The sequence below is a fragment of the Camelus bactrianus genome, chromosome 1 (genome assembly GCF_048773025.1).
Source record: "Camelus bactrianus isolate YW-2024 breed Bactrian camel chromosome 1, ASM4877302v1, whole genome shotgun sequence".
Classification (NCBI taxonomy): Eukaryota; Metazoa; Chordata; class Mammalia; order Artiodactyla; family Camelidae; genus Camelus; species Camelus bactrianus.
In genome coordinates, this window is record NC_133539.1 from 2,834,943 (window position 1) to 2,862,107 (window position 27,165).

At 57.7% G+C, this 27,165-nt stretch overlaps 1 protein-coding gene and 1 long non-coding RNA gene across 7 annotated transcripts in view; one reads left to right on the forward strand and one right to left on the reverse strand.

Moving 5' to 3' along the window:
- The window catches only part of PDE9A (phosphodiesterase 9A), a 92,249-nt gene that overhangs the window by 62,847 nt on the left and 2,237 nt on the right, over positions 1-27,165 (reverse strand). For all 5 annotated transcript variants that reach the window (XM_074348116.1, XM_074348024.1, XM_074348150.1 and 2 more), the window contains 2 exons: positions 1,966-2,036; positions 569-646 (listed from right to left, as the gene is read on the reverse strand). In XM_074348116.1, coding sequence (XP_074204217.1) covers positions 569-646; positions 1,966-2,036 — 149 coding nt within the window. The remainder of the gene's footprint in view (positions 1-568; positions 647-1,965; positions 2,037-27,165) is intronic.
- LOC123611736 (uncharacterized) lies at positions 2,049-9,641 on the forward strand. 2 transcript variants are annotated; one of them, XR_006718816.2, is made up of 3 exons: positions 2,049-8,510; positions 8,713-8,817; positions 9,436-9,641. It is a non-coding gene; the product is annotated as an uncharacterized LOC123611736 (long non-coding RNA). The 2 variants fall into 2 exon arrangements; XR_012501023.1 differs by having other exon boundaries at positions 8,713-9,641.

Below are 27,165 nucleotides of genomic sequence, written 5' to 3' on the forward strand. Positions count from 1 at the left end.
GCCGAGCAGAGGGGCCAGGCACCCACTGGAGTCCTTGTCCTTCCTCCAGCTACATATGGCTGGGTTGGTTTCACACACATTCACAGAAGCGTTTACTGCCCGAGCCTCTCGCCCGCCAGGCCTCCCCCGGTTCTGCTCCTCGGGCCCCCAGCCCCCCCTCCCTGTCCTGGGCAGGGCAGCTCCAGGACTGGCCCCCGTGGGTCGCCCAGGGGGTCTGCTCAGGGAATCTCCTGCAGCCCTTTCTGATGGGTGGTGGGACAGCTCACTCAGTGCCTCAGTTTCCCCATCTGTAAATGCCTCCTAGGGCTCTTGCTAAGAACCAAACGTGGAGCCCTTGGGGAGGTCCCTGCCCGTCTTGTAGCTGCTACTTTCTTGGAAAGGGATGAGTTCTGCAAAGGAATCAACAGCCACCTTCACAGAGCCCCCCAGCCCCACCCTCCCATATTTGGTTAAATTCAGATCTTCCTGCAGCCGCAAATTAAAGAAACACCACAGAGACCCTCCCACGTGGGCAGGGAGGCGAAAGACACACCACGAGCGTGAGCGGGCTGTCCCGCCGGCCGCTTACCGTTCTGAATTGGCGGGCATGGTGGGGTCAATGGAGACCATGGCGTCGTCCGTGGTCAGGAGGGAGATGGTTGTGTTCCTGGAAGACAGGGAGAGCCGGTGTCTTCACCCTGTGGCCATCCCCTGGGTGCACACTCGACTCTGGGCCTCCCGCAGGTAGGCGCTGGGCACCAGGCCCGCCCCATCCAAAGGGCCGCGAGGAGGTGTCCCCAAGACGCCAGCACTCCACTTGGAGGCAAAGGCAAGTGGCTGTGTGCCTAACTCTGTCAGCACGTGGGTCATTAAGATGGGAACTGGAGAAAGTCCAATTTGTTGATTTGGGAGATTAAATAAAACTGTAGTAAAGTAGAAGTGACTATTTCTATCAGCCAATGACGAATTCAGGGTCTGCCTTCCTCCTCCATTCCCCGTGGGAGCCCACCAAAACAGGCATACCCTCTCCCGCAGGGCAGTTTCCATGGAGAGGCTGAACCTGCCTCCGCCCTCGTCCCTGGCGGCCTCTCCTACGAGGTGTCGTCGTCCCCACGTGACTTAGCTCTCGCGTCTTCAGTTGTGGGTTTAAAATCTGTGCACTGGGGGTGACACCTGAATCCCAGGCTGGTCTACAGAGTCATACGTATTTATTTCTTAAAATAAATGCTTAATAAAAGATGCCCCAAGCTGTAGGCTGTGTCTTGTGGCTATGAACTGACACCTGCTGTGATTTCAGACTGGTCATTTCATCCCTGAGTCTCCTTCTTCTCAGCCGACTCTGAAAGCCTCCTGCTGTCCTTCCCTCTCGTTCTCCTGACCTGGAGCATAACTTTAAAGTTAACTGCAGGCCGAAGCTTCTCCGGGTCACCCTCTAGAGCTGGGAAGTTAGGAGAGAAAATCTATTTGCTTGAACAAACTGCTGATTTGGGAAGATAACTCCTCTGGAATTCTTATGGTTCTGTAAGGTAGATTCCTGGTCTTTTCAACCTAATTTCTGACATTGGTCTTTTCTTAAACGTTGATCTGTGATGACTCTACGCCTCGCTGAGATAGAAAAGACCCCTGCTGGATGGTTTGGGGCTGAGGGACCAGAGCCCAAACATCACCACCCTCCTTTATGCTTTGTCTCAAACCAAAGGAATAATTGAAAGAAAGAAAAAAGATACTCTTAAGACTAGTTTCTGCCTAATTCCGTTCCCTCCACGTGGCACAGGCTGTTGGCGGGCAGGGGGCAGCTGTGGCCAAAACCTCCGGGGTCTCATTCACCAGTTGCAAAGGTCCCACGTGCAAGGTGGGAGCTGAATGCACTGGGCTCCTCCCCACTGCTCGTCCCCTAGAGTCAGCAGCTCGTCTCCCAGGTACCTTCCCCTCAAGGTGGATGTGAAGGTGTCTGTCCCCCTGGCGGGGACGCCGCCGGGCACTCACCGAGGCAGGCCAGTGGCGATGCAGAACAGGTCCATGATGTCGCTGGAGTTGCAGTACTTGCTAAAGACCACCTACAAAACAGAAGCAGCAGGCCGTGAGGAGTGGCAGAGCGGGGCAGCCATTTCCACGGTGATCTCAGATTCTAGAGCTTTCTCCCTGGGCCCGACTGACCTGCAGGTTAATTTTTACAAGACAAAACAGAAGAGCTGTGGGCACTGAAATGTTACACACCTTCCCACTTCGCTGATTTACACAGGTTGAGAAACCTTCATGCTTTTGTTCACTGAAAAGAGTCGTGAAAAACAGAGCTGTTGCCCACGTAAGTGCACCCGCAGGTGTGGACACTGGGGCCCCCCGTCCACCGTGGTGACGTCTGACGCACCGCTGACCACCTCGGCTGAATGATATCATACCGCTGGGGGGCTCAACAACCTCTGGGGGCCATTGCGTTAAAAATATTTTAAGGTCATTAGCTTAAAAAGATTGCCTTTTAGGATTTGGGGCTGAGGTTGTCCGACTGAATCAGAGGGAGTCACAATGAGAAGCATCCAGTGTGGCCTCCGGGCTGCACGGTGAACTGACCTCACAGGTAGCTGTGCGCACGGCCGGGGTGTCCAGTCCTGGCCGGACAGGAGGCACACGCGTTTGTCTCAGCATCCTTTGTCCAAGGGGCCCCGACTGTGAGTCTCGGCTCGGGAAGCCCTTCCTGGGAGAGGTTTCAAGCATGGTGAGGGGCACTGGCCTCCAAGGCCGGGCAGCACTGGGGACGGTCCACGCCAAGGCCCCACTTTCCGTCACAACAGACATTTCCCTTTCCTGGGCTAACTGCCGTACGGTCCCTCTCTGCTCATCAGCAGGACTCCCTGGGTGTGGAAGAGCCAAGCCCGAGGAGAGCGGTTATTTCTCAGTGCCCAGAGCACCGTGTTCTCAGTGAAGATCAGTTTGCATCGTTTTTTTTTTTTTTTTAAACTGGAAACGGTGAAACAGAGCCAGCAGACATTTCCCCGGCAAATGCAGCCTCTCCCTGACTACCGCCGCCTCCTGTGTGCGGCTGGGCTGGCAACGCCGGGACGCCGCCAGCCCGCCCCCAGGCCTGCGCGCGTTCTCCCCGTGGAGCCTGCACCCTCCGTGACGGTCTGCACCGGCCGCCCCGCAGCCCGGCCTGCCTCCGCACTGGCCCCGCCCGGCTCCCAGCCTCGCCCCAGCACCCAGCCTCGGTTTCCAGAACTCAGACCTGGTTGGGCGTTGCTCGCCCACAGGAGAAGGCCCACCTCCTCGTGGGCACTTGAGGCTCTGGGGTTTGTCCCTGGAGCATGTGACCCCCCAGCCCCCCCCAGGTTCACTCCAGTCCAGGGGTGCCCCTCCCGGGCCCTCAGCTCTGCACCCTGCTCAGAGGTCCCCCTCCCTCTGTCCTCTGGCAGCTTCTCTGCAGAGCACCCCCCCCCCCACCAGCCAGAGGCGCCTTCCTTCACCCGACCTCTCCTCTCACGCCTGCGTTTTCAGGGCAGCGCACCCCCAGCACATCAGCACAGACCTCAGCTCCCCCCTGGGCTTTCTGGGCTGTGCCCGAGAAGGAGCTGGTGTGGGGTCCTGGCCACGCACCCACCGCTGTGAGGCCGTTTCTGACTTTCCCACTTGAACGTTAGTGAAGTTCATTTCGACTTGGTGCGGGTTGGCTCTGCGGGTTTATCACAGACCCCAGTAAAAGGCAGGGGTGGGCCAAGGGGGAGGGCAGGAGAGCTCTGTGAACACTCTTGATCTGCCCCGAGACTTCCAGAAAAGGGTCAGGTGGCTGCAGGTCACCACCAGACATGGAAGATGCTGAGCGTGACGACAAGGCCGGGGGACTGCCCTGGAACCTGGCCCCCAGGTGTCCAGCCGTCCGGGTGGGAAGAAAGGCCAGAGGGTTGGAATATTCTGGGGCCTTGACAAGAGATGAGTTTGCCCACATTTGTAAGCACTGGAGATGAAACCTGGAGGAGAGCCTTTTGTAATGACTTCTTAGCCTCGGGACACCAAATAATAGATGCTTTAAAAAGTCCAATTATGGAGTCTTGCAGCCGAGCAAGCCCAGGAGGGCCCACGGGCTGGCCAGCACGCTTGCCGCCTGGTGTAACCGAGCCGGCCAAACCCAGCGGGGCCAGCCTCCCTCCTGACCCAGGACAGCCTTTCTTTGAGATTAGCTTTGACGACAGGCTGGGGGCTGCAAGGAAACTGGGAACAAGCAGAAAAGACGACACGGGTGTCTTTCATCACAGCGGAGAACCACGCTGTGTCCGTCTGTAAATCCGAGCCGACATTCCTCTACTGCACAGAAATGTAGGTTCTTTGATTTCTCTTTTGAACTGGTTGTAAATCTTACTGGCGCCCTTGTTCAGCTGACAAGCTAGGTAAAAAGATCTTTGACGTGTGGCCATTTTCTGTCTGTGAGAGTCACACCTTTGTCTTATTTATCTAGTTAGTTCGTGAGCCTTTGTTAGGGCCAGCCCGGTGAGGAGCTGGAGGGGCGACACCGGGGCCCTCGGTGGGGAGCGCCGGGACCGCCCAGGTCTCCGCCGGCGTCAGCAGTGGGAAAGCAGCCCCTGCAGCACAAGTGCCTGGTGGGCCCGGGAGGACCCCACGGCAGCCTGGTCCGGAAGGCACAAGGCTTTTTGTTTACAGGCTGAATCATTTTGCAAATCCTTTATCCAGAACCAAAGACTGGGGGTGGGGGGAAGCGTCAGTGAAATGATATTTAAACGGGAGACGTGGAGACAGCAAGATTAAAGGAGAAACACAGATTTTGTATGGCCATCCAGCCGGAGGCGAAGCGGGCTGGGGCTCATCAGCAAGCAGAGCGGACCCCCCGACGTCCTCCATGTGTGCCGACTGGCAGCGCCGCGGCGTTAAAACAAGACAAAGGAAACAGATGGGAACCAAGGCCTGCTCTCTGCTGGATGTTAATGTTTCCTCACAGTCAGCGGGGTCTCTGAATGTCGGAGGGAACTTGAGCGTCTGGAACCTTCCTGCTGCCCGCATTGCTGGATGAAGGATGCTCACGGGGCACCAGCCACCCACCCAGCCCATTCTGAGGGCTCTCCATGACGAAACAGGCACACGGAGTGTCCGGGGCTCCCAGGGGCCAGGAGTGAGTGGTCAGGAAGACAGCCTTGCATCCCAGGCCTCCCTCTGTCCAGCGTCTACCCATCACCGAAACAGCTCCGACTCCCGGGCTTTGCACGGTGTGTAATGTCTGTATTCAAACCAGCCTCTAACAGCGATGGTGTCGGGGCAAGTGTGGGGGTCCTGTGCCTCACCTTGTCCCTGGTCTCCCCCTGCTGCCCGCTGCCGTGGGCAAGCCCATCACCACCCGAGGCCTCGGTTTGCTTTTCTGTAAAGGGGGTCCATCACGTCAGCTCCACCTGCCCCTCAGGGCCGAGATGAGCAACATGTGAGGGAAACGTGTCTGAACAGAGCACTCAGGACACTACCCCTTTAGCACAAAGTTCAGTTTCACACCATCGCAGCCGCCTGTGAACCTCAGTCCCTGCTGGCTCTAAAATCCTGACTGGGGATGGACGTCTCCAGGGGGCTTTCAAGTTGCCAAATACACCCAAAATGACTTTTGGCCACACTGTGGCGTCCAGTTTTATATTAGTAGGACTTCCAATTTACAGTCTGCAGGGTTTACAGAGCTTGAAGAAAGACAGTCTAACCCAGCTCCTTCCCTTGCCCTGTTTCTTGGTGGGCGGGGAACACCTGACTCCAGAAAGGCAGGGACGGAGGCCAGGGCGGGGGCTCCCAGGCTGTGCGGCCACAGCCCACAGCAGGACGGGCCTGGGGCTTTGCAGGAGGCCGGCGGCAGGCAGGCCAGGCCGGGGAGGGAGGTGAGCATCGCCAGAGCACACCTGGTGCCTGGACCTTCTGGCTTAGCACACGGTTGGGACCGGCCTTGACCCATCCCCGTGGGGCAGCCCAGGACGCGGGACCCAGGGCTCTGGTCAGGGCTGTGCCCTCCCAGCCAGACTGCTGGGTGGGGACCTTTCTGAAAGACGTCCTCTAGGCCTGTCCTTACAGGTGGGGATTCAGGAGTGAGACCCGGGGACTGCAGTGGCCAAGCCACACCCCTCACAGCACAGGAAGCCTCCACCAGCTGGCTGCTCCGCACGCTCTCTAGGGCCCTGGCCCTCCCCGCTGCCCGACCTACGACTGTCCGGCCAGTACACATTCACCTTGCCTCCTGAGAAATTTACTGAGCGACTCAGAACTGGTGGCAACTGGAGTGAGCTGCAGGGTCACGGGGAGGCTGCCCTGGGCTGACTGCCCTGGGCCACCCACAAGGGACAGCAGTGGGGGGGGGGACTGTGGGAGGGAGGAGAGCAGCGGGCAGGAGAGCCTCTGGTCTGGAGTTGGCACAAGCATGTTTCTGTTTCTTGGTATCAAAAGCACCTCCAAACAAAAAAAACCTTAAAAATAAAGGAAAAAAACAAGAAGAAAACAGAAAAAGGAAAAAGGAAAATAACACCAACAAACTAAAACAAACGCAGCTCCGCCAACACACGCGGTGAAGCAGGGCTGGTGACTGGGGAGCAGATGGTCAGAGCGCCGCCCCCCACGGCCAGGCGGCCTTGGGGCTAAAGAGACAGGACGGCAGCTTCTAGAGGCCCGGGAGTGACTTCTCGTCCATCCTGAGTCCAGAGGCCTCTGTCAGGGATGAGATTCTACTGCTTCCCTCTCTCCCCTGGACGCCCAGTTCAGAGGCTCATGGAGGGAGGAGGATGCAGAAATCGGCCCCTGAGGTCCCGTGGTCCAGCCACACGCTGCTGTCTGCGTGTGGAAAGGCAGGAGGACGGATGGCCTCCAGGCAGCTCCAGGTAATCGAGTTTCCCGTTACGAGGTTAGAGGATGGAGATCTGATCACCGCCGAGCCAGGTCTCCTGGAGGGCAATCTGAGGTCTTCCCGCAAACCCAGCCAGGATAAAAGGGTTTCCATGCTCCTTGGGAGAGATTTCAAATGGGACTTTAGGCCAGGAAACACAGCTGCGCGTTTCAGCGTGAGGACATCGTGCAGGGAGAGGAGACCTGCGTGAATAGGGGGCGGCTGAGATGTTCTGGAGTGGAAACCGATCCCCGAGGGGCGTGCCCTGGAAGGGAAGTAGGGCACAGGCCACGCCAGCAGCGGCAGGGCCGGGGCTCCAGGCTTCAGCGGGACCAGCGGAGGCCCCGAGGTGTTCCCCACAGACAGGGGCAGCCCCCCACTTCTGACCTTTTCTGGGAGGGTCTCCCACCTCCTGAGAGTGCCCTGCATCCTCACCATCGGCCCGTGGGGCGCTGCCAGGGCCGCTTAAATCCGTTTCCCAATTCAGGCTGCGACCTAGCTCATGTGCCGTGTTTTGGGGAACCTGAAAAGTGCAGAATTAAGCCCGACGCGTCCCATTTTTCAGTTTGGAGGGACTGATCCAGTGATATACCTCTGGTGACTAATTCTTCAATTTGGCAGCAAACTCTGTTGCAGGGAAGCTGCTGGACTGGGGTGCACAGGGGCTTCCCGCAGCTCAGGCCCCACCGCAGGCCTCAGGAGGGAAGGGCTGGTGTGCACCTGGTCCCCAGCGTCCCGACTCCACTCCCAGCCGTCCTCCGTGCGTCCCTGACCATGGTACGTGGCCAGCCAGTGCCTGCTTCCATGTCCACCCACGATGGTTGTGGCTAACTCCCTGGTCAGTGTCAGCCCCAGAGTCAAGTCTTGCTCTGTCCCTATGCCCAGAGCCTGGGGCAGCTGGCCAGGGTCGGAACACTGGCTGACGGTGCAGAGACGCTGTTTCCATCTCTGCCAGGTACCAGTTCTGAGTTCTGTAGCACACACTTGAGGATTAAGCCCCCGACACACACGCCTTGATAGTCATGGGCGAATTCACACAGGTGGAAACTATTAACAAGAAAGTGTCAAGACATGCTGGTCTTAATGCTCATCACCTGCTGTCCTTTGGCTTCTGGCCTCCCCCTCTTTTAGGCGGGGCACCGAGGAGCCGTGGGGGTGGCCGCCAGTGCCGGGCCTCCGTGGTCCAGGCACAGAACGAGCCTGGCTGCGGGGAGAGGGCCGCCCTGGGGATGCTTGGACATGAGAAAGATTGGGTATAGTGTCCTTTCATGTGGGCTCCACCTGTGAAAACAGCTCCTCATGACCCCGGCCCCGTTCACTCTGGCCGTTTCCCGTCTATTCAGCCCAGATGTGGTTGGTAGTGGCTGCAGAAAACATGACTTCCTCCTCTGAGTAACTGGGAGCCTGTGCGGGACGGTAGTAGTCAGAGCGGAGCCCCAGCCTCTAAGCGCCGGGGCCGGGATGAGCGCCCCTCCCCAGCTCGGTGCCTGGACGCAGAGAAGAACCCGCGCTGGGTTTCCTATTTCTGTCCCAGGCACTTCCTTGCAGCTGTGGAGAGCACTCTTGCTGGGTTTGTGGGATTCGAGTTTGGCCTGGCACGAAGTCAGCGACCACGGAAACGGCAGCTTTCTCACGCAGATCTTTGTGGCGCTATGTTGGGAAGTGCTCCCCGTCCTGGACAAGTAAGGTAACAGAGTGGCAACTTAGGTTTGGGTTGGGATTTGCAGGCTGGGAAAGACAAGAGCCACCACTATCACAGAGGCCAAGTTCAGTCTGTGGGTGTCGGGAGGGACCAGAGACCAGCAGGGTGGGGACGACTGAGGCTGCTCAGAAAGCCGTGTGTCCTGGGGACTTTTCTCTGCGGGGCTGGCTACGATCTTTTTCACCAGGGAGATGTCTCATGAAGCTGGTCAACCAGGATGGCACGATTTCCCTTTCAAGATCACAGAAAACATGTGTTCCTTTTCCACATCATTGAAAGCTATCCGTGTCAGGTAAGCTGTGCTGCTGGCTTGGCTGTTGTAAAACACGCAACTACGGTCGTTGTCTTGCTGATTCTGCTCACACCGACTGTGAGATTTTTTATTCAACTGCCTTAGCAACGACGTTCACAGAGCATCTCTCAACTTGGGGTGACAAAACTCGGGTAAAAATGTCCTCATTATAATTCTTCTGCGATCTTTCCCTAAAGTGATTTTAAATGGTGACAGCTGAAGGTGGCAGCCTGGTGCTGTAGACACCGGGAGGCTGAGGTCCCAAAGGAGGAAGGGTAGGGAAGCACTTTTCTTCCCCATCCAGCTTCCTTCCCGCGGAGACATGGCGGGTTCTGTTCCTCCATGTGGGGACCTGGCTCTGTCTTCCTTCCTCTGGAGACTAGAACTGGACTCCAGTGATGTCCATTCTGGCCCCCTCCTCGCTCTGTTCATGGTGGTTCTTGATTTCAGCCCCCTGAGCATCTTAAAACCTCAGCATTAACACTTCTTCATCCTTTTGCTTCCTCTTATGACGTGATGACGATGACGGTTCATTATAAATGCCAAGCTGACAACAGGAACCTCCACCCAACGAAAATAGGGCACTGACATCTCAAAATCACCCTATTGGCCTCCTAGAAATTGAAAGCAAGTAATCAAATTGGCAAGAATGAAAAAGTGATGGATTGCCCAAACCTGGAAGCAACCCAGATGCCCTTCAGGAGGTGAATGCTAAACAAACTCTGGTCCGTCCACACCATGGATGAGTCACTGAGCCAAGAAACAGCCGAGATGGGTCTGAGGGATTTATGCTGAGTGAATAAAAGCCAGTCCCCAAAAGGCTACATCCTGTGCGGTTCCATTCACACGACATTCCTGAAATGGCACGATTTCAGAGATGGAGAACAGACAGCGTAGGGGCCGGGGTGCGCGAGCACGGGGTGGGTGGAGGAGGAGGTGGGCGTGGGGACAGAGCGGGTGGAACTGTTCTCCACCGTGCCCATGACCACGGCGGTGGACACGAGATGCTGCATGTGCGATTAAGCTGTACAGAGCTCAACGGACACACTCCAATGAGCACAATAGAACTGGACAGTCTGAATGAGGTGGAGGACGGGGCTCATGGTAACAGCCTGGCAGCTGTCCTGCACGGAGGTTTTGCAGGACGTTACGTGGGGGAGACAGGGTGAAAGGTGACTTGACCTCTCTGTGGTACTGTTCACAACTGCATGCTAATCCCCAGGGACCCCAAGAGCGTATCTGAATAAAGTGAAGTCACCAACTCTGGCTGGGGGATGGGGGAGACGCTTGAGAGAGAAAGTGTGCCCATGGGGCCCTGCTGGGAAGCCGTGTGGCCAAAGTTGTGCCCTTTGACCCAGAATCCCGTTTCCTGGAACTGCTCTTAAGAAAATAATACCAGCAAACACAATGTAATAAGAGCAGTTAGTAAGTGCCAGGCAGAGTTCCAGGCACCTCCCGGCTTCAGGCCCAGACCATGGCCCCGCACGGCCAGCCACTTTGCGAGCAAAGAGCTGGGCCAGGCGGTGGGGGTGGGGTTCCCTCTTCTCTTAGTTACTGCAGAGAAGTGGAATTAAGCTAAATATCTCAAAATAATGAAATGATTGCATCTTAATAGGTCTCCATGCTGGGACGTTATATAGGCACTGGAATCATGTTTGTGAACGCTGCTGATGCAATGAGTGGAAATGATCAAAATAAAAGATTACGTACAAGAAAGCTATTCCCTCTCTCTCCCCGAAGACAACACCGGGAGGGGAAGTCGGGAAACACAAGCGTGGGGCCCCCGTCTGGTGGGGTTGTGGGTTCCTTTCTTTTCTACACTGCTCTGTACTTTTCAAATATCCTGCGACGAATATGCAGGGCTTTGCAACCCAGAAAGGCGCTGTCTCGATCTGGAAGCTGAGGTTAGTAACTGACACAAGAACTACCTTAGGAACATGCCCTTGAACGGCAGGCAGAGCTGCCTTTCCATCGAATCCCTACGAGAGGGGAAAAGAGGGCCTTTACTGTTTTTATTTGGAAAGAATACTCTTTAGCATTCAGCCAAGTGATGAGAAAATGAAGCACCAGTTAACCAGAGGACAAAAATCAGAATTTAAACAGCATCTGCCTGGGAGCTGGGGGAGGGGAGCATGAGCAGGAGGCGGGGGGGGGGGATCATCAGAGCGGGGGGGGGGGGCAGAGATGTGCGGGTGGAGGGACGGCGCCTCCAGGCATGGACACGGACACAGCCCCCACGGGCCCGTGCGCTGCAGGGACACAGGCCGAGCCGCTGACCGAGGACGGGGCTGGAGGGCTCCACCGTGGCCCCGAGGGGGCCGAGGCCGTGCAGACCGAGGGCGGCAGGGAGGCCGCTCCCACCCGCAGTCCTGCTGAGTCTTGGGCCCGCCATCCACGTGCCGGGGCTTCCTGCTAGAGGGACGGCTGTTAAAGGCTGTCTGCAGCTCCAGACCTTAGCTGAATGCCCTTCGGACCCACGCATCTTCCTGACCCCTCCAGGAAGGGTGTGGAGTCCTCCCGAGGGGGCTGCAGAGAGCCTGGCAGGGGCCCTGTGGGGTCCAGACCGGGAGGCGGGGTGAGACCAGCTGGGGAGGGGGAGGGGAGCTGCGCCCCAGACTTGGGGAGGGAGTTCTGGTCGACCAGCGCTGCCCTGGTCAGGTGGGGGTGGTGGTCTGCCAGCCCTGGGTTCAGATACCCTCTCTTTAAGTAGATTCACGCGTACACTCTTTTAGGCACTAATGATAAAGCGAGTACTCAGCTGTAATGACCGAACTATCAACACATTTGAGAAGGGACACGGCATCTCAGGGGACAGGTCCACCTGGTCGGCACCCAGACGGCTGCCCATGACTGCTGTCCTGAGCCCTGAGTGTCTCGCCCATGGCCACGGGCCGGGGCAAGCCAGGGCCCTCCTCGGGCAGCGTTCGGGAGACCAGTACAACAAACCGAGGCTGACTGATGCTGAGGCCGACGTGAGCCTGCGGCTGCCCCCCTGAACCCCCAATTTCAAACTCAGTGCTCACACAAGGACCCTGTCTGTTCCCAGTAATTCTCTAGTGGGCGCTACAAATTTGAATGTATAGAATAGCAGGGTACAAAGACATGCCACTTAACTGTGTGTAAGCGTTACATATTCGGGTTGTATGTGAAAATTTTTGAGGAAAAAACAGGTCAGTTGCTAAAATTGTGCAAATTACTACACTAACTCTTTGGCCATCAGGGCACGGGGGGCCTGGAATGAGGATGGTCAGCACGCTCACCTCGGGAGTGGCTGCTCTTAGCGGCTCTGTCTGCCTGGGTGGGCCCTGGGGTGGCTGGAGCCTGAGGGGTTCCCACTGTCTCACAACCCCAGGGTCGCCCTTGGCTGGTGTCAGGGTTGTGCGCTGCTCAAAGCATGAGCAGGGTAGAGGAGTGGGTGGGGAGGAGCCAGGGAGCTGGGTTTACTTTCAGCCTCCCCTCTTGCCAGCGTGACCCAGAGCAGGTTTCTTAGTCTTTCTGAGGCTCTGACTCTTCACCTGCAGAGTGAGGCCGCTCAGGGTTTTAGGAGGATTCACCCTGACATCCAGAGCCCTGGGGTGCATGAGGTGCTCGGTTAAGTGGCAGCTGAGATGACAGGAGGGGCTCTTCGAAACTCACGGGTGTCCTCCCTGGAGACAAGGAGGCTCCTCCTTGACCCCTCAAAGGCCATGTTCACAAGCAAGAGGCACTGAAGACACGCGGCCTGAACTTCAACACGTGATCACCTCTGGGTGGTTCACGTGTTCGGACACGGGGACATATAACTTGGGATGGCCGTCGCAAAGCACAAACTCACATAGCTCCGATCGCTCTAACCGACCTCCCTGTATTGGTTACCAGCCACGTCCAGTAACATCCGAAGTGCAGTGAAAACTGGGGTCGCATCAGTATAAATGCGTACCAGCTAACAGGATCGCCACGCAAGGTTTCAAACACTTTGATAGGTGAAATGATCCATTTGATCTCACTCGGACATGGAGGGAAGCCTTTGGAAGGCGAGGTCCTCGTGGGCAGGGCCTAGGGCAGCTTCTCTGTGCTCCAGCCGCGAGCACAGGACCTGTCCATCAGATCAGGGGACACCAGTGCCCAAGCGGCCTCCTGGGTGAACAAGCTGAGGCTGAGCTCTGCATCTCTGGTTTTAGGCTGCACTACCCGCCGCCTCCGCCATGACCGCCGTGATCCACTTCCACCGCAGCCACCTCCATGAACACCAACACCACCGCCGCCACAATCACCTCCGTCAACACGGCCGCCACCACCTCCACCAACTGAGGTTGAGCCCACGCGTGGGCCAGAAGCTGAGCCAAGCGCCTTATACCCTGCGACCCTGGGTCCTTGTAAGAACCTCACTGGTTGGTGTTATCATCATCCCCATCACAAATGAGGACTCTGAGCCAAGAGAGCGAGCCTGGCCTGGCCAGGTCAGCGTGGCTCTGGATACAACCTCGAACTACTTCGCTCCAAGCCCAGAGACGCGCGCAGTGCCTGAAAGTTGAAATCAGGCTTTCAGTGGTGATCTGGATGGGAAGCAGCGGTGGTCTCTTGGCCTCTCCACCACTGTCGCTCCCCGTAACGGTGAACAGTCTCTGCTTTGTTCTCAGACTACTGGTATTTCCGACTGCACACTTGGAATGAGGATCGATTCAGACTGCCCCCACCCAGCAGAGAATAAACCAATCCAAGTTCCTTTCCCTTTGTCTATCAGACCATGATTCATTTTTTATTGCTTTTACATTAGCCTCTGTAAGCTTTTATAAGGCTTTGTCTGCCCTCAAAGCAAACCAGAGTATTTCAGTCTGGCACCTGGTTCCTGTGCTCCAGCTCTGTGGGTTAGAACCCACCACACCAGCCGTCAGAACAGCCAAACTCATCCCTCCACCCCCCCCTCCCTCCCTCCCTCCAGCCATCCATCCAGCCCTCCATCCATCCCTCCACCCAGCCCTCCCGCCCTCCACCCATCCATCCATCCAGCCATCCAGCCACGTAATTCATCTGCAACTCACCTCTAATTATAAATGATATGTATAAATGTGAATATATGGTTCATCCCGTCTTGCCCCTTGTTTTTGGAACACATAACAATGTCACACTCAGACAGATCACAGATAACCACCAGGCAGGCAATCACTGCCTCTTTGTTTGCTTAGATAAAAATCTGTATTAGGCCTCATTTCTCTTTCCAATTTAAGAGGTATTTTTTTCTGGTCACCTTGTTTGAAAAGAATATAAAATAATAACAAAATTGCCACATACTCCTATGAGTCCGACACATTACATACATTTGCTGAGAAAGAAAAAGAGCGTCTGTGTGATGGAGACACCGAAACACGGACAACAGCACAGGCACAGCGTGACGGAGCCCCTCCCTCCCTCCCTCCCGGCTGTCAGCGCGAGACCCAGCCTGCTGTCTGTGCCCGACTCCTCCCTCCACTGGGGTTATTTTAAAGTTCGTTCTAGACATCATCTTACTTCTTATGGTTTAAGACAGCCAGTGTGCCATTGTCACGCAGGAAGGAAACTGACAACAATCTCATTTCTCAGACTCACATCTACCCTGAGGGCGTGTTCTGACGATCAGAAGTAATCTGTCTTCTTCGACAAATAAACGGCAAGGAACGTAAAGGGGATGGACATACGGACAGAAAGAGACCGAGGGAGACGGCAGCGAACGCAACGTGTGGGTCTTGTTGGGATCCTGACTTGAAAACAAGCGTGTGTGTGTGTGTGTGTGTGTGTGAGAGAGAGAGAGAGAGAGAGAGGTGGTCCCCTTCTCTTTTCTTGCCATTATTTGTTGAAAAACACGTGATCTTTGGTGCTGAAAGCAAGCTCTACAGGTGGGGGTCATTAGTCCTATTTTGTGGATATTAAGGCTCAGAGGGTTGAGGAGTTCTTCCACGGTCACACAGCACCTGAGGGGAGTGAAAAGGGAAGGTGGCTGTGAGCCCAGCGGAGGGTGACGGTCAGCATAAGGGACGGGGTAGTGGGGGGCTTGGCGGGCCAGGCTGTCGTGAGACGATGCGGGCAGGTGCGGGGACCGCTGGCAATGACCGACACGGCCCAGGGCAGCGCACGCAGAGCCTCCTGGAACTGTGGGATGGTCAGTTTGGGGGAAATACCAAGAGAGGCCCCTGAAGACCATTCTCCGACCCTGCAGAGCTTGGAAGGTCATGATGGACCGGCTGTGGAAAGGCTTCTGAGCGGGGGCTCCGGGACCTGGCTCTGCTCCTTCTCTAGGAACCGAGGGGCCCCAGGCGGGTCTCCTGGCCTCTCCAGGTCTCAGATGGCCCATCCTCAGAGTGTGGATGATGCCAGCTTCACCTGCTGCCAGGCGCCGTTTCCGCCCTGAGCCCCAGATGCTGGAATGACCACCTCAACCCTCGGCAAGGGGCACGTGCACATGGCGCCGGGGAGCCCGGGGCCTCCTGGTTCAACGCCCGGCTCTGCCTCTCACGGACTCTGGGACTGTGGGCAAACCCTTCCCCTCTTCACTGCATACTGTCCTCATCTGCAGCACAGGGAAGAGACTGGCAGCCTCCATAAAATACTGACAAAGGTGTCTGGTATCTGGTATCCGAACATCCGCCAGCAGGTACCATCCCATCTGCAGGTGAGGAAACAGGCCCGCGATCACACAGCCAGCATACACGGCCCTGCTGGGCGCAAACCCCAGAATGCTGGCTCCAGGGCCGCTGGATAAGCAACCGAGGGGCTAGGGGGGCAGGGGCGGTGGGATGACCTGAAGCCCACCAGGGCCCCCGAGATTCACCTCTCTCCATTACGCACTTTCTCTTGGGTCCAGCGCACAGGGCGCCCTCCAGGAACGTCTGTCAGGTGAAAGGGGCTGAGAGGCACGTTTGCCAAACGGGGCCTGGGTTAATTCAACCAAAATGCACAGCAAGCTCTGGCCAGGGAGTCGAGGGGTACCTAAGGGCCCCCGACCCCATGATGTGTAGCGGGCGGCCGAGGAGCTGGCGATGTCCACAGCACACGGGAGAACAAAGGCAGACGGGGCACCTCTGTGAAAGAGTGCTGCCCTGGAGGGGTGGGGGGCCGCGGGAGCAGGGGCCTCGGGCCGAAGGTGAAGGGAAGGGCGAGCCCCTCACTCTGTCCCACCCGCGCTCCAGACCCACTGTCCTGCTGGGTTTAGGGCACAGCGACCACGTGAGAGCAGCCTGTGCAGCTGAGGGAACGTGGCGCAAGCTGCGGCCAGAGCACGTTTACAACCAAGTGGCTACAGCCCCATGGTCCCTGAATAGTGCCCCATCTCTCGCTAATCCCCTCACCCTAACCCGGGCGCTTGGGAGCACGGCCTCCTCAGGGGGCAACGTCTCTGCAGGTGTGATTACATTAAGGCTCCTGACCCAGAAGTCCCACCCCTGGGCACACATCCAGAGGAAACTCTAATCCAAAGAGACACCTGCACCCCAATGTTCACAGCAGCGCTATTTATGACAGCCAAGACATGGAAGCAGCCTAAATGTCCAACACCAGATGACTGGATAAAGAAACTGTGGTATATTTATACAATGGAATACTACTCAGCCATAAAAAAGAATGAAATAATGCCATTTGCAGCAACATGGATGGACCTAGAGATTGTCATTCTAAGAGAAGTAAGTCAGACAGAGAAAGACAAATATCACATGATATCACTTATACATGGAATCTAAAAATAGTAACACAAATGAAGTCATTTATAAAACAGAAACAGACTCACGGACATAGAAAATAAACTTACTGGGGGAAAGGAGGAGGGTGCAGGGATAAATTGGGAGTTTTGGATTTTCAGCTACTAACTTCCATATATAAAATAAACAACAAAGAATTACTGTACAGCACAGGGAACTATATTGAAGAGCTTGTGATAGCTTATAATGACAAAAAATATGAAAAAGAATATATATATATATAACTGAATCACTATGCTGCACACCAGAAATTAACACAACATAGTAAACCGACTATACTTCAATTAGAATCTTGAGATCACCCCGGATTACCCAGGTGGGCCCTAAATGAAGTCACAGGATCACAAGGGAGGCAGAGGGAGAGCTGACGAGACATGGAGGAAGGAGTGATGTGAAGACAAGGCAGAGTGAGACTGGAAGGTGCCGGCCTTAAAGGCTGGAGGGATGCAGCCACAAGCCCAGGCCTGCTGGTGCCCCAGAGCTGGAAGGAGCAGGAACGGATCCTCCCCTAGACACTCTAGAGGAAGGGAGCCTCTGCCGGCACCTTGGCTCTGACCCCAGGGAGATGGATGTGGGACTTCTGGTTTTCAGAGCTGCGACAGAATACATTTCTGTTGTTTGAGGTCATGCTGTTTGTCGCGATTTGTCACAGCAGCCCCGGCCGCTAACAGACCCTTGACCTCCATGCTGAGAAGGCTGGATCTGTTTTGCAGGGAACAGAAGTCCTTGATGCCGTGAGAAGGGAGTGTATACGTGACTGGGACCAAACTGTGCAGCGGGGCTGAGGAGGATGAGGCCAGGGAGGGACGGGGCCTGGGAGGGATGGGTTAAAGAGAGGAGACACTGAGGCCTCAGGAGCGGGGAAAGGCTGCCTGCTCACCCAGCCTCCCCTACGAGCTGCTGTGGGCCTGGGGTCCTGGGAGGAGGGAGGCTGGAGGGGAGTGGGCTCTGGCAGCCGTGGGGACTCCTGCCCCAGGTGGGATGTTCGGTGGGCAGGAGGCAGCACCCCAGACTGTGCAAATGCCCGCCCAGCTCAGGCTCCGGGCTGCCTCAAGGCTCCGCGGGATCTCGGGGCCCACCTCCCGCCGGCATCTGTGGCGGCCTCCTCATTCGTCGTGGCTGACCCCCTCACCGCTCCTGTCATCTTTCTGGGTCACTTGGTTTTTTTTTTTTTTCCACTTCTGGTGTCTGAGGCCCAGCTCCACTGCTATAAATAGTGGATCACAGGGGACTGGAGATGCAAAAAACCAGGAGCCGGGAGAATCGAAGATGGAGATCGACTCGGCGGACTGCTTCACGCGAGGACATTTCCGAAGGTGTCTCTCGGATTCCAATCTGCTTTACTTCTTGAGATGGAATCCCAGGAAGAGGCAGCTCTTGATCCGCGACCCTCGCCTCTCCCCTCGCAGGGTCCTTGCCCCGCTCTTCTGCTGAACCCCCGCCCCCTTCTCCCGATCTGCCTTGGCTCTGCTGCATCAGGACTCCAAGCGTGGCCCCGCGCCACCCACCCTGGGGTCAGGGCTCCTGGGCGCCCGCAGAGGGAGGGAGGTGCGGGGAGGACCCGGGGCCACAGCCGCTCGGGGAGCATCTGGGAACCTCCTCCCGACACGCGTCCCGCCGCCCCGTTCCAGGTGGGAGGGGAGGTGGTGGCAGTCGGGCGGGCACGGGGACCAGACGGAGAAGAAACCACGTGAGAGGAGGCGTGGCCCGGGAGGCGGGAAGGGTCCGCTCCGGCTCAGGCCAGAGAGCTCCGCCGTCCTGGTGAGCAAGCGTCCGAAAAGGAAGTCTGAGGGCTCCAGGCAGGCTCAGCCCTTTTCAGAGACAAGTCAAGGCCTCTGGGGGGGCGGTATTTGGAGACAGACTCTTTAAGGAGGTAACTAAGTCAACACGAGGCCACTGTCTGAGTGCCCTGAGGTGGCCGTAACAAAGTACCACAAACTGGGCGCTGGAAACAGCAGACCTTTACCCCCTAACAGTTCCGGGGGCTGGAAGCCTGAACTCCCGGGGTGGCAGGTGTGGGTCTTCCCTGCGTCTCTCCAGCTTCTGGTGGTTGCCAGCGGCCCCTGTGTTCCCGGGCTGTGGCTGCATCAGCCCAGGCCCTGCCTCTGCCTTGGTGGCCTCCTCTGTCTCCACGGCTTCTGCTCTCTGCTGGCGCCAATGTCCCTCTTCTTACAGGACACAGTCACGTGGGATAACGGCCCATCCTCTAGCAGCACGACCGCCTCTCACCTTGATCACAGCTACGAAGACCGTATTTCCAAACCCGGTCCCGCTCACAGGTACCGAGTGTTGGGACGTGGACATGCCTTTGGGGGTGGACACAATTCAACCCCAGACAGTGATGAGCTGGGGCAGGACAAGGTGCCATGAGGGACTCAGAGGAACCCAGGCCCTCACACAGGCGCCCTGGTGAACAGTGGCCCAGAGTGTGTAAGTCGGACGTGGGAGAAAGGCTGCTGGGCAGAGCTGGCTGTGAGGACCGGGGAGCCGAGAAGCTTCCATCTGAAAGGGGAGGAGGCCTGCCTTCCTCCCCACTGCCTCCTGTTTTTCCTTTCCTTTTTATTGCTTGAAATTTCATTAGCAAAACTGAGCAGTTTTCCTGCCAGAAAAGAAATGTCTCCGACTGTGGGCGACGGGGCCTGGAGTGGGTCCACGCCTGCCGCCCGCCTGCCGCCCGCCTGCCGCCCCGTCCGCCATCCCTCCCCTTACCCACACCGAGGCCGGCGTCCACCGCCAGGATAAAGCCCCTCGGCCTCGTCTGCGGCTGCTACAAGTCCCCCAAAGATCGGTATGACCGCTCAATGCCCTTGGAGCCCCGAGGTGTAACAGCAGCCAGGCGCAGTGTCTCCAGGTCCGCGCTGAGCCCAGCACTGTCCCGTGTCACCCAGCATGCGGGGCAGCGTTGCCCGCGCAGCCTCTGCGCCGAGCCAAACAATCCCTCCCGGGTGCACCACTTTTAGTTTGCTGCCTGAGGCTCAAAGCCGTTGGCTGAAAGCTGCGAAACCCATGGTTCCTTCTTCCAGAAGCCAAGCCTAGCTCTTCAGAGGGACCTGGAAGCTTCGAGGGGCCAAGGGCATCCTCTCGGGGCTGCCTGACTAGTCCCTCTGAAGCACATGCGGAAGGTTCACAGGGGGAAGGAGACCAAATCAGAAACCCCAGACCCAGAGGGTGCCCGGCACCCAGGCAGCAGCCTCACTGCTCCAGCACCGCACCCGAGAGACCCAGGCCCCATTCCTAGAGAGGCCCTGGGCTTTGGGGAAAGGCCTGGGAGGGGAGAGGCTGCGCACAGACTAGGTGGAAAAAGTAAGGTGTGAGGCTGGGCACCTGGCTGCATTCTGAGTGAAATGTGGGGGTGCAGGGAGTTGGGGGGCAGCAGGTGCAGGGGGATCAACGTTTCCGCAGATCAGAACATCAGCTGTGTCCACCGGTGCACGCAGCCCCACCCGCCACGTGCGCTCACGGGAGTCCTTGGCATCGCGCCACGATGATCAGGGCTTAATCCCTCAGGCGCCTGGTTCTGACTCTGAGAAGGGCTGCCTTTGCCCTCTGCCCACCTGGTCACCACGGGCTCTGCTCCACCATCACCCACGTGTCACCTGCACATGTGTGTCCTCTCAGCTCCCGAGGCTGTGACCCACCTCATCCACCTTTTCAGCGCCACCCAGCATGATTGGAGGAAACCCACCACTCCCCTCTTCACAGCCTCCGGCAGTACCTGTCCCGACCCTCACCCCCTGGAACATCCCGGGCTGCTCTGCCAGGAGGACACAGATGCCGTCTCCCATCTCTGCTCTTTGGAGCTCAGCCTTCAAAGCACCACAAGCAAAACGGGTCTCAGATACAGGCTGGACCACAGCTGCGCGCCCTGAGAGCCCCGGGGGGCGTCTGAAGCCAGGCGGTCACTGGCCATCTCTGCACTCACGTTCCAGTGCTTCTTGTGTTTGTTCTAAGCTCTGGGGTTTCTGTTATTAATAGTGACAGCTGAGGCTTACATAAGAAGCTTCATTGAGAGATTTCAGAGTATGTATAGCCATTAATTTCGAACCTTTAAGCACCGCCCACATCAAGGTTTCCCCACCTTATATAATACAACTGGGCAAAAACATTTTGGGGGCTGCTCCTCAAAGCACTTCGGTAATGACTTGAGCAGCAGACGGGCTCCAGAAGAGCCACCAGCCACACCCGCCTGCTTCTGGCGACAGCCAGCCTTTACATAACAAGTAAGGATGCTCCGGGTTAGCTGTTCTTGCAAATGTCAACTGCAGGTGGGGAGACGATGGAGGATCTCTAGATGATCACATCAAATACACTGCCTCTTTTTTCCTGTTATTTGTAAGGCTGTAAAAGCAAAACAAAAAAAATCCCCCAGGCAGAAGCCGTGAGGGTAAAGGCGGCCTGAATCACTAGGCTCTGCTAACCGTCCTGCTTACAGAAGGAATCAACTGGCCCCGGGGATGCCCGGCCCCACCTGGACACTGCCTGCTCACCCGGAGCCTGCAGCTTGGCGGTGATCAGAGGGCTGGTGGCCACTTTCCTTCATGGCGGCCCTGAGTCCATGACATGGATACATAACAAACAAAAATAACACAACCTTACGGAATGCTCACCATGTGTCAGCCCGTTTAAGCATGGGACACACATTCTGGAATTTAATCACAGCCACGCTCACTTCCCCTCACTTCACAGACGGAGACACCGAGGCACGGCGCTCTCCACCATGACTCTGTGCTGACGGTAAACAGACTGTGCGAGTGACTCTGAAAAGCATCTGTCTTCCCTGAACAGGTTACTCCTCTCCCCACCCGTGGTACGTCACCCTTCAGCGACCACACCACACACAGCTGCCCTCGATGAACACAACCAGGCCCGGGAAACTGGGGGAGAGTTCCATGGAGCACAGTTTTTCAGAAGACACAATAATCCACCATTGCATCAGAACTACGCACGCTTTGCAAACCGAGATAAGAGTGGATACGATTGAGCTTTAAAGACAGCGGGCAGATTCACTGATAAATGAACACCAATGACTGGTAAATGCAACAGCAGATTGTGGTCTATGCACACAATGCAATATTATCCGGCCTTGAAAAGGAAGGACGTTCTGACGCATTCACAACAGGGACAAACCTAGAGGACATCATGCTCCGTGGAATAAGCCAGTCGCAAAATACAAACACTGTGTAAGTCCACCTACAGGAGGTGCCTAGAGCAGGCAAATTCAGAGAGGCAGGAAGGACACGGTGGGTGGGGGCAGGGCAGCGAGGGCAAGGGGACTGGATGTTTGAGGGGACAGTTTCAGCTGGGACCATGAGAAAGCTTTGGAGACGGACGGTGGTGATGGCCACACAACAATGCGAATGTGTTAATCCTGCTGAGCTGGGCACTCAGAAATGGTTAAGATGGTAAAATGTTATCTTCCGTGTATTTTACTACAATTTTTAAAAATTAAAAAAAAAAATGTGAGGCAGGGAATCTAACGCCAACTGAACAAGACACCTTGGCTCTTCTTAACTGTGTTCAGACCCAGTTTTCAGGCGGCTGTGCATTTCTGTGCAGGCAAACGCTCCCACTGGGCGATGAGTTTGGGAACAGAGGAGATGTGGTCCCTGGTGGGGGTAACAGGGGTGACAGGCGGGCGGGGGGGGCCAAGGTGAATTACCACATCGTCAATTGCAAAGATTTGTGTTTTTGAGGTTGAAAACATTTGGAGCCACCCCCAAGGCAGCGAAGGCATTGGCACAGGGACCCCCAGCACGACTGTGACCCTAGGCGGCAGGGAGAGACGCAGGCCCTTTTCATGCTGGCGCAGCGGGGCCTCTAAGCATGCGTCATCGCAGAGCCTTTCTTCTCACAAAGATTCATAACCCTGGAAACGCAAACACTTAACCACAAAAGTAGAAAGAAATGGCCTGCTGAGCTAAGATGCTGCAGGTCCACCTCAGCCCCTCGCGCCCTGGGCCGCCCCGGGAACCCGCACTGGCTGCAAGCGGCCCCCAGGCTGCAGCCCGAGGCTCTGCCTGGCCGAGGGGGGAGGGGGAGCAGGGGGACATCCTTCCCTGGGCCAGGGCTGGGCTGCTGCTGTCTTGTTGATGTGGACACCCGAGGGGACCCTCTTAGCCCTTCTTGCCAAAGACTTTTGTCACCCCAGGAAAGCGACCTGCTGGGTCCCCACGGGGGGTGGGGCCAGTGACAGGATGAAGATGGTTCAGCTTGTGCCGCTTGTGATGGGAGAGGCCAGGGCGGGGAACGTGCCTCCCACCCCAGATGGCAAACCCAGGAGCCGGCCGGCGGTGACCCAGGGCTTCCGGCCCCCCAGCCCTGGCCGCCCACTGCCCGGCCCTGCCCGGCCCGTCACCGGCACTGGCGTCCCTTTCATCTTTGAGCAGCATGTCGGTTCCCAGGACCCTTTGCTTTCCATCCCTGGCGACCAGAGCTGTATTCTGCACGGTCCTGAGGCCAGGCGTCCTCTCGGCCCACAGGGCTCTGGTGAGGACATGGGGCCCTCGCTCAGGGTATGAAGTGACTCTGCTGCCGAAAGGTGTCACCTCGGCTGGGCTGGAGAAAGAGGTGCCTCGGGCAGTGGGCCTTGGGGCCTCGGGGCCCTGGTGTCGCCCCCTCTTTGTGGTTGCTTGTTCAGAGTCACACTGGGCGCAGTGAGATGTGAAACCAAGGACCCTAAGGCACTGCCATGGTTTCTTCCAGAGCCTCCGAGTGGACAGGTCCAGGGTGAGGGGAGGCAGGGGGACAGGACACGCTTACTGAGCCTCCCCAGCGGCCAGCTCTGCCCAGGGGCCTTTCTGCATGTTACTCAGCGCCGTCTGCCTCACCCCATGGGGGGCACCACCACTGCACCCACTTCACGAGGAGAAGGTGACACCCCTCGGGTGTCTCAGCTGCCAAGTGGCAGAGCAGGGCACCATGAGGCTGTCTGTCCCAGCACCGCGGCCCCCAGCCCTCCACGTGCCCGCCGCGAGCAGCCCCAGCCCCTCCTGCACTTCATCTGCAAGGCCTCCCTGTCGGTATCCGTCAACCCTGACAACGTGAGCAGGGTTCAGGCCTCCAGCCCTCCCCCTCCTGGGGCCTCCAGATGTCAGAAAGTGTCCGCTTGGACAGGCCTTCAGACCACAGCAAGCGGGAAGGAGGAGGGAGGCCAGCAGCCTCCTGCCTTCCCAGTGGCCTCAGGCTGGGCCTGGGAGAGGCCACGCTTCCCAGAGCTCAGGCAGCCGGGCTGGTGTGCTCCAGTGGCCGGCACGCTTGTTGGAAAAGACTGAAAACTCAGACATTCATTCATTTTCAGAGCCCAGTGCTGACCCAGCTGGAGCCGGACGGTCATCGCAAGTGGGGGGTCGGGCCCCCTCCCCGTCACTCCCTGCTCACCTCCACTTACGCTGGAGACCCCCAAAGGGTGTGGGATGACCCCTTTTCCACCTTCCCTTGGTTGCAATTAGCTTATGTTACCAGTTCAGTCTCTGCTGAAAGATCTTATGTTGCAAACATTAAAGGAAGAGAAACAACTTTGCTGGGACCCCGGAGGGCACATGAGGGCCCTCTGTCCTCCTGGCAGTGACAAAAGGAGCAGAGAGCAGCCCAGAAAACTCAGAGGGTCTGCCTGGCCAGGGAGGGTGCCCCTGTATTAATGAGCAAAGGCCCTTCCAGTTGGCAGGAGAAGATGCTCCAAGTTGGGGGTAAAGCAGGGCCCCACACCGGGGTGGAGGGGAAGGGAACCTCTACTGGGCTTTGCCAGGCGGCCAGACAGACATATCTGGAGGGGGAAAGCATTCCAGGAGCCGGGGTGGGGACTCGAGGTCCCACATTGACCGCACTGGACAAAACCGGGGCAGCTGTACCCTTAGGCAAACAGAATACAGGACTGCGCTGGAGAAGAGCAGGCAGCTGGAAAAGCCAGCTTGTGTCTGCGCCAAAGGCAGGCGCGCCGGCAGAGGGGCCCGGCAGCCCTCAGAGGGCGCAGGGCGGGGCACAGGGTGAGCGGCGCAGGGAGGAGGTCCTAAGCCGCCGGGGGTGTCCCAGGGGGTGGGCATGGAGGGCCTGGGCCCCACAGGCCCACAGGGGCTGCATGCTGGCCTCCGAGGAGTCTGCACGACCCGGGGTCCCAGGTGGCAACAGGGCCAGGCTGAGCGCCCGGCACACGGGGCTGAGCCCCAGGGGCGAGGGGGAGCAGTCACAGGTGGGGGGGCCACGAGGAGCCACTGGGGACGGTCAGAACAGCAGAAGTGTCCTCTGATGGTGGCATAACAACTGTCCGGCACGCTTCCTGCTCCTCCTTTACAGGTTTTTCTCATTGGCTTCATTGTTTCGGAGCAGAAACAACTTAGCAGAACTTCAGTGGCTGTTCACCTATCAAAGTCTGGGCTCCAGCTGCAGAGCGAAGCCGGGACAAAGACGCGGCCGATTGGAGTGGCCGAGGGGGTCCCAGCAGGGTGACATGATGAGGGGCCATCCCGCAGGGAGCTGCTGGGCCCGGGAACTACACCAGCAGAGCTGGTCCCTTTCAAAGGGACTTACAAATTCCAGGATGGTCATTCCTGCCCAGATGAGGCTTCTCACCAAACCCAAGCCCGAGGCCAGGCCAGGGATCCCACAAAGGCCTCACTCAGCCTTGTGTGGATGGTGAGCAAACCCACGCCCGGATGTGCGGCCAGGCAGGGGCCCCTCAAGTTCCCTGATGCCAAACGCGTCGTCCAGGCACACCCCAGGCAGCCCAGCTGAGCCCAGGCTTTCTCTGCACATGGGTGGGAGAAAGGAGAAGGTTCCGAGGTCAGGGGACCTGAGGAAAGAAACAGCAAACCCCCGGGGTAAGGAAAAGATGCAGGAGCTTCCAGATCAGGGTTCTCGGGGCAGGCTTCCCCGCCCCCACTCCCTCCTCCTTCGCCTGGTGCCAGGAGGTGCCAGGTCCCACATGGCGATGGGGGAACAGGTGATGGGGACAGGCGTGTGGAGGTGCTGTGGGCTGCATGGGGCCGCGTGCCTGGCCGTCCCCAGTCTGGGTCACCCCAGTCTGTGCAAAGGGCTCCTTCCCCGCAAAACCGGTCTTCCCTGAGGGGGCAAACCTATTCACCAGGCCCTGCGTGGCCGGCACCACAGCCCTTCCCACCAGCCGGCTCCTGTCCGTCCCCGGGCACCCTGCAATAGTAAACAGCGGCGGTTTAGTCTCTGGCCTTCCTGGGGCCCAGGCCCAGTGCCTGGCTCAGGCCAGAGGGGCCACCGCTCAGCGGGCCTCCCTCAGCATCAAGAATGTCACATCCACGCTGGACCCCAGCTCCCAGCGCACAGCAGAGGCTCAGCACACTTGTTTGGACAACTGACTAAGCGATGCGCCTCATCCGGTTTGCTTCTTACAAGCAGCGCGGCTTTACCCCCGCGAGACAGTGGAGAAATCGTGGCACAGAGGTTCGGTAGCTACCCCAAGGCCCTGCAGGTGGAAGTGGGGGCCTGAGGACAGACCGCTGTCTGGATCCAGGCACGACCTCTCAGCCACCCCGGATCCTGCTCGTGTGTAGACCCAGGAAGGGCCCAGACTTGGGAAGATAAGCCACATCGGTCCTCCGGGCCTCCTCTGCACGGCCTCTGACGGGAAACCCCATGCACAGAACACGGATCCTTCAAGGGGACCCCAGGACCCCGGATCCTCGTGGCTGCCTCGCACTGGACGCCCTGGGCAGGTGATGTGACCGTGTGTGCTAGAGGGTCCTTCACACCAAGAAAGCCGTGAGCCAGCCGCCCAGCAGCCGCTGCAGTTTCTTTAAGCATGTGAGATGCCTACGGTATTAGCACTACAGGTCCTTCCTCAGACAGGGGACACGTGCCATCCGTCCCTTCTGACGGCTTTGCCGGGGCAGACACCACCTGCAGAAGCCACTGCGCAGCATGTTATCTTCTTTTTCGCTGTTTGGGCCATCTCCAGGGGGAGTGCGGAAGGACCAGGAGCCGGGAAGTGGAGGGACAGAGCAGACACCACACAGGAGCCGCAAGACTACGGAGTCAGGCAGAACGACCGACACCTGCCTTGCCTCCTGCCTCCAGCCCCCGCCCACCCGCAGCACTCTCCCCTCGTGAGCATCGCGGGCTATGTGCCCATGACCTTTCCCAGGGAGGAGCTGGGATGGCTAACAGGGAGACAGAGCCCGACTGTGTGTGGGGACCTTTGAGAATTCCTCCAGCTCCTGGAACTTTAAGAACAGAAACCGCAGCCACTGGAAGTGTTGCTGCGGGCGCTGTCGGCCAAGGATTTAAAGTCCCGACGCGGCTGCTGGGTGCCGCGGGCGAGGTGGGAGAGGGTATGACTTTCCAGCCCATGCTCAGAACCCCAAACCACGCGGCTCTCCCCCAGGGCTAAAGGTCCAGCCAAGAGTCTCCAAGGGTGTCGGCAGGAAAGGCAGAGGGCGCAGAGCGAGGTCAGGAAGCAGGATGGGACGGCACAGAGATGACAGAGGTCTGAGGACCAAGGCCTGCCTCCTCCCGTTTGCATCAGTTAAAGGACGTGGACCGAACAGAGAAAAGGCATCACACCCACCGTTTTCCAGAGTGTTCCGGGCACTCTGTCCACATGGCCTCTCACAGTGCACGAGTCTATAAAGCAGAAGCTATTGCCCACTGCACCGACCCGGAGGCCAGTTCAGGGGGG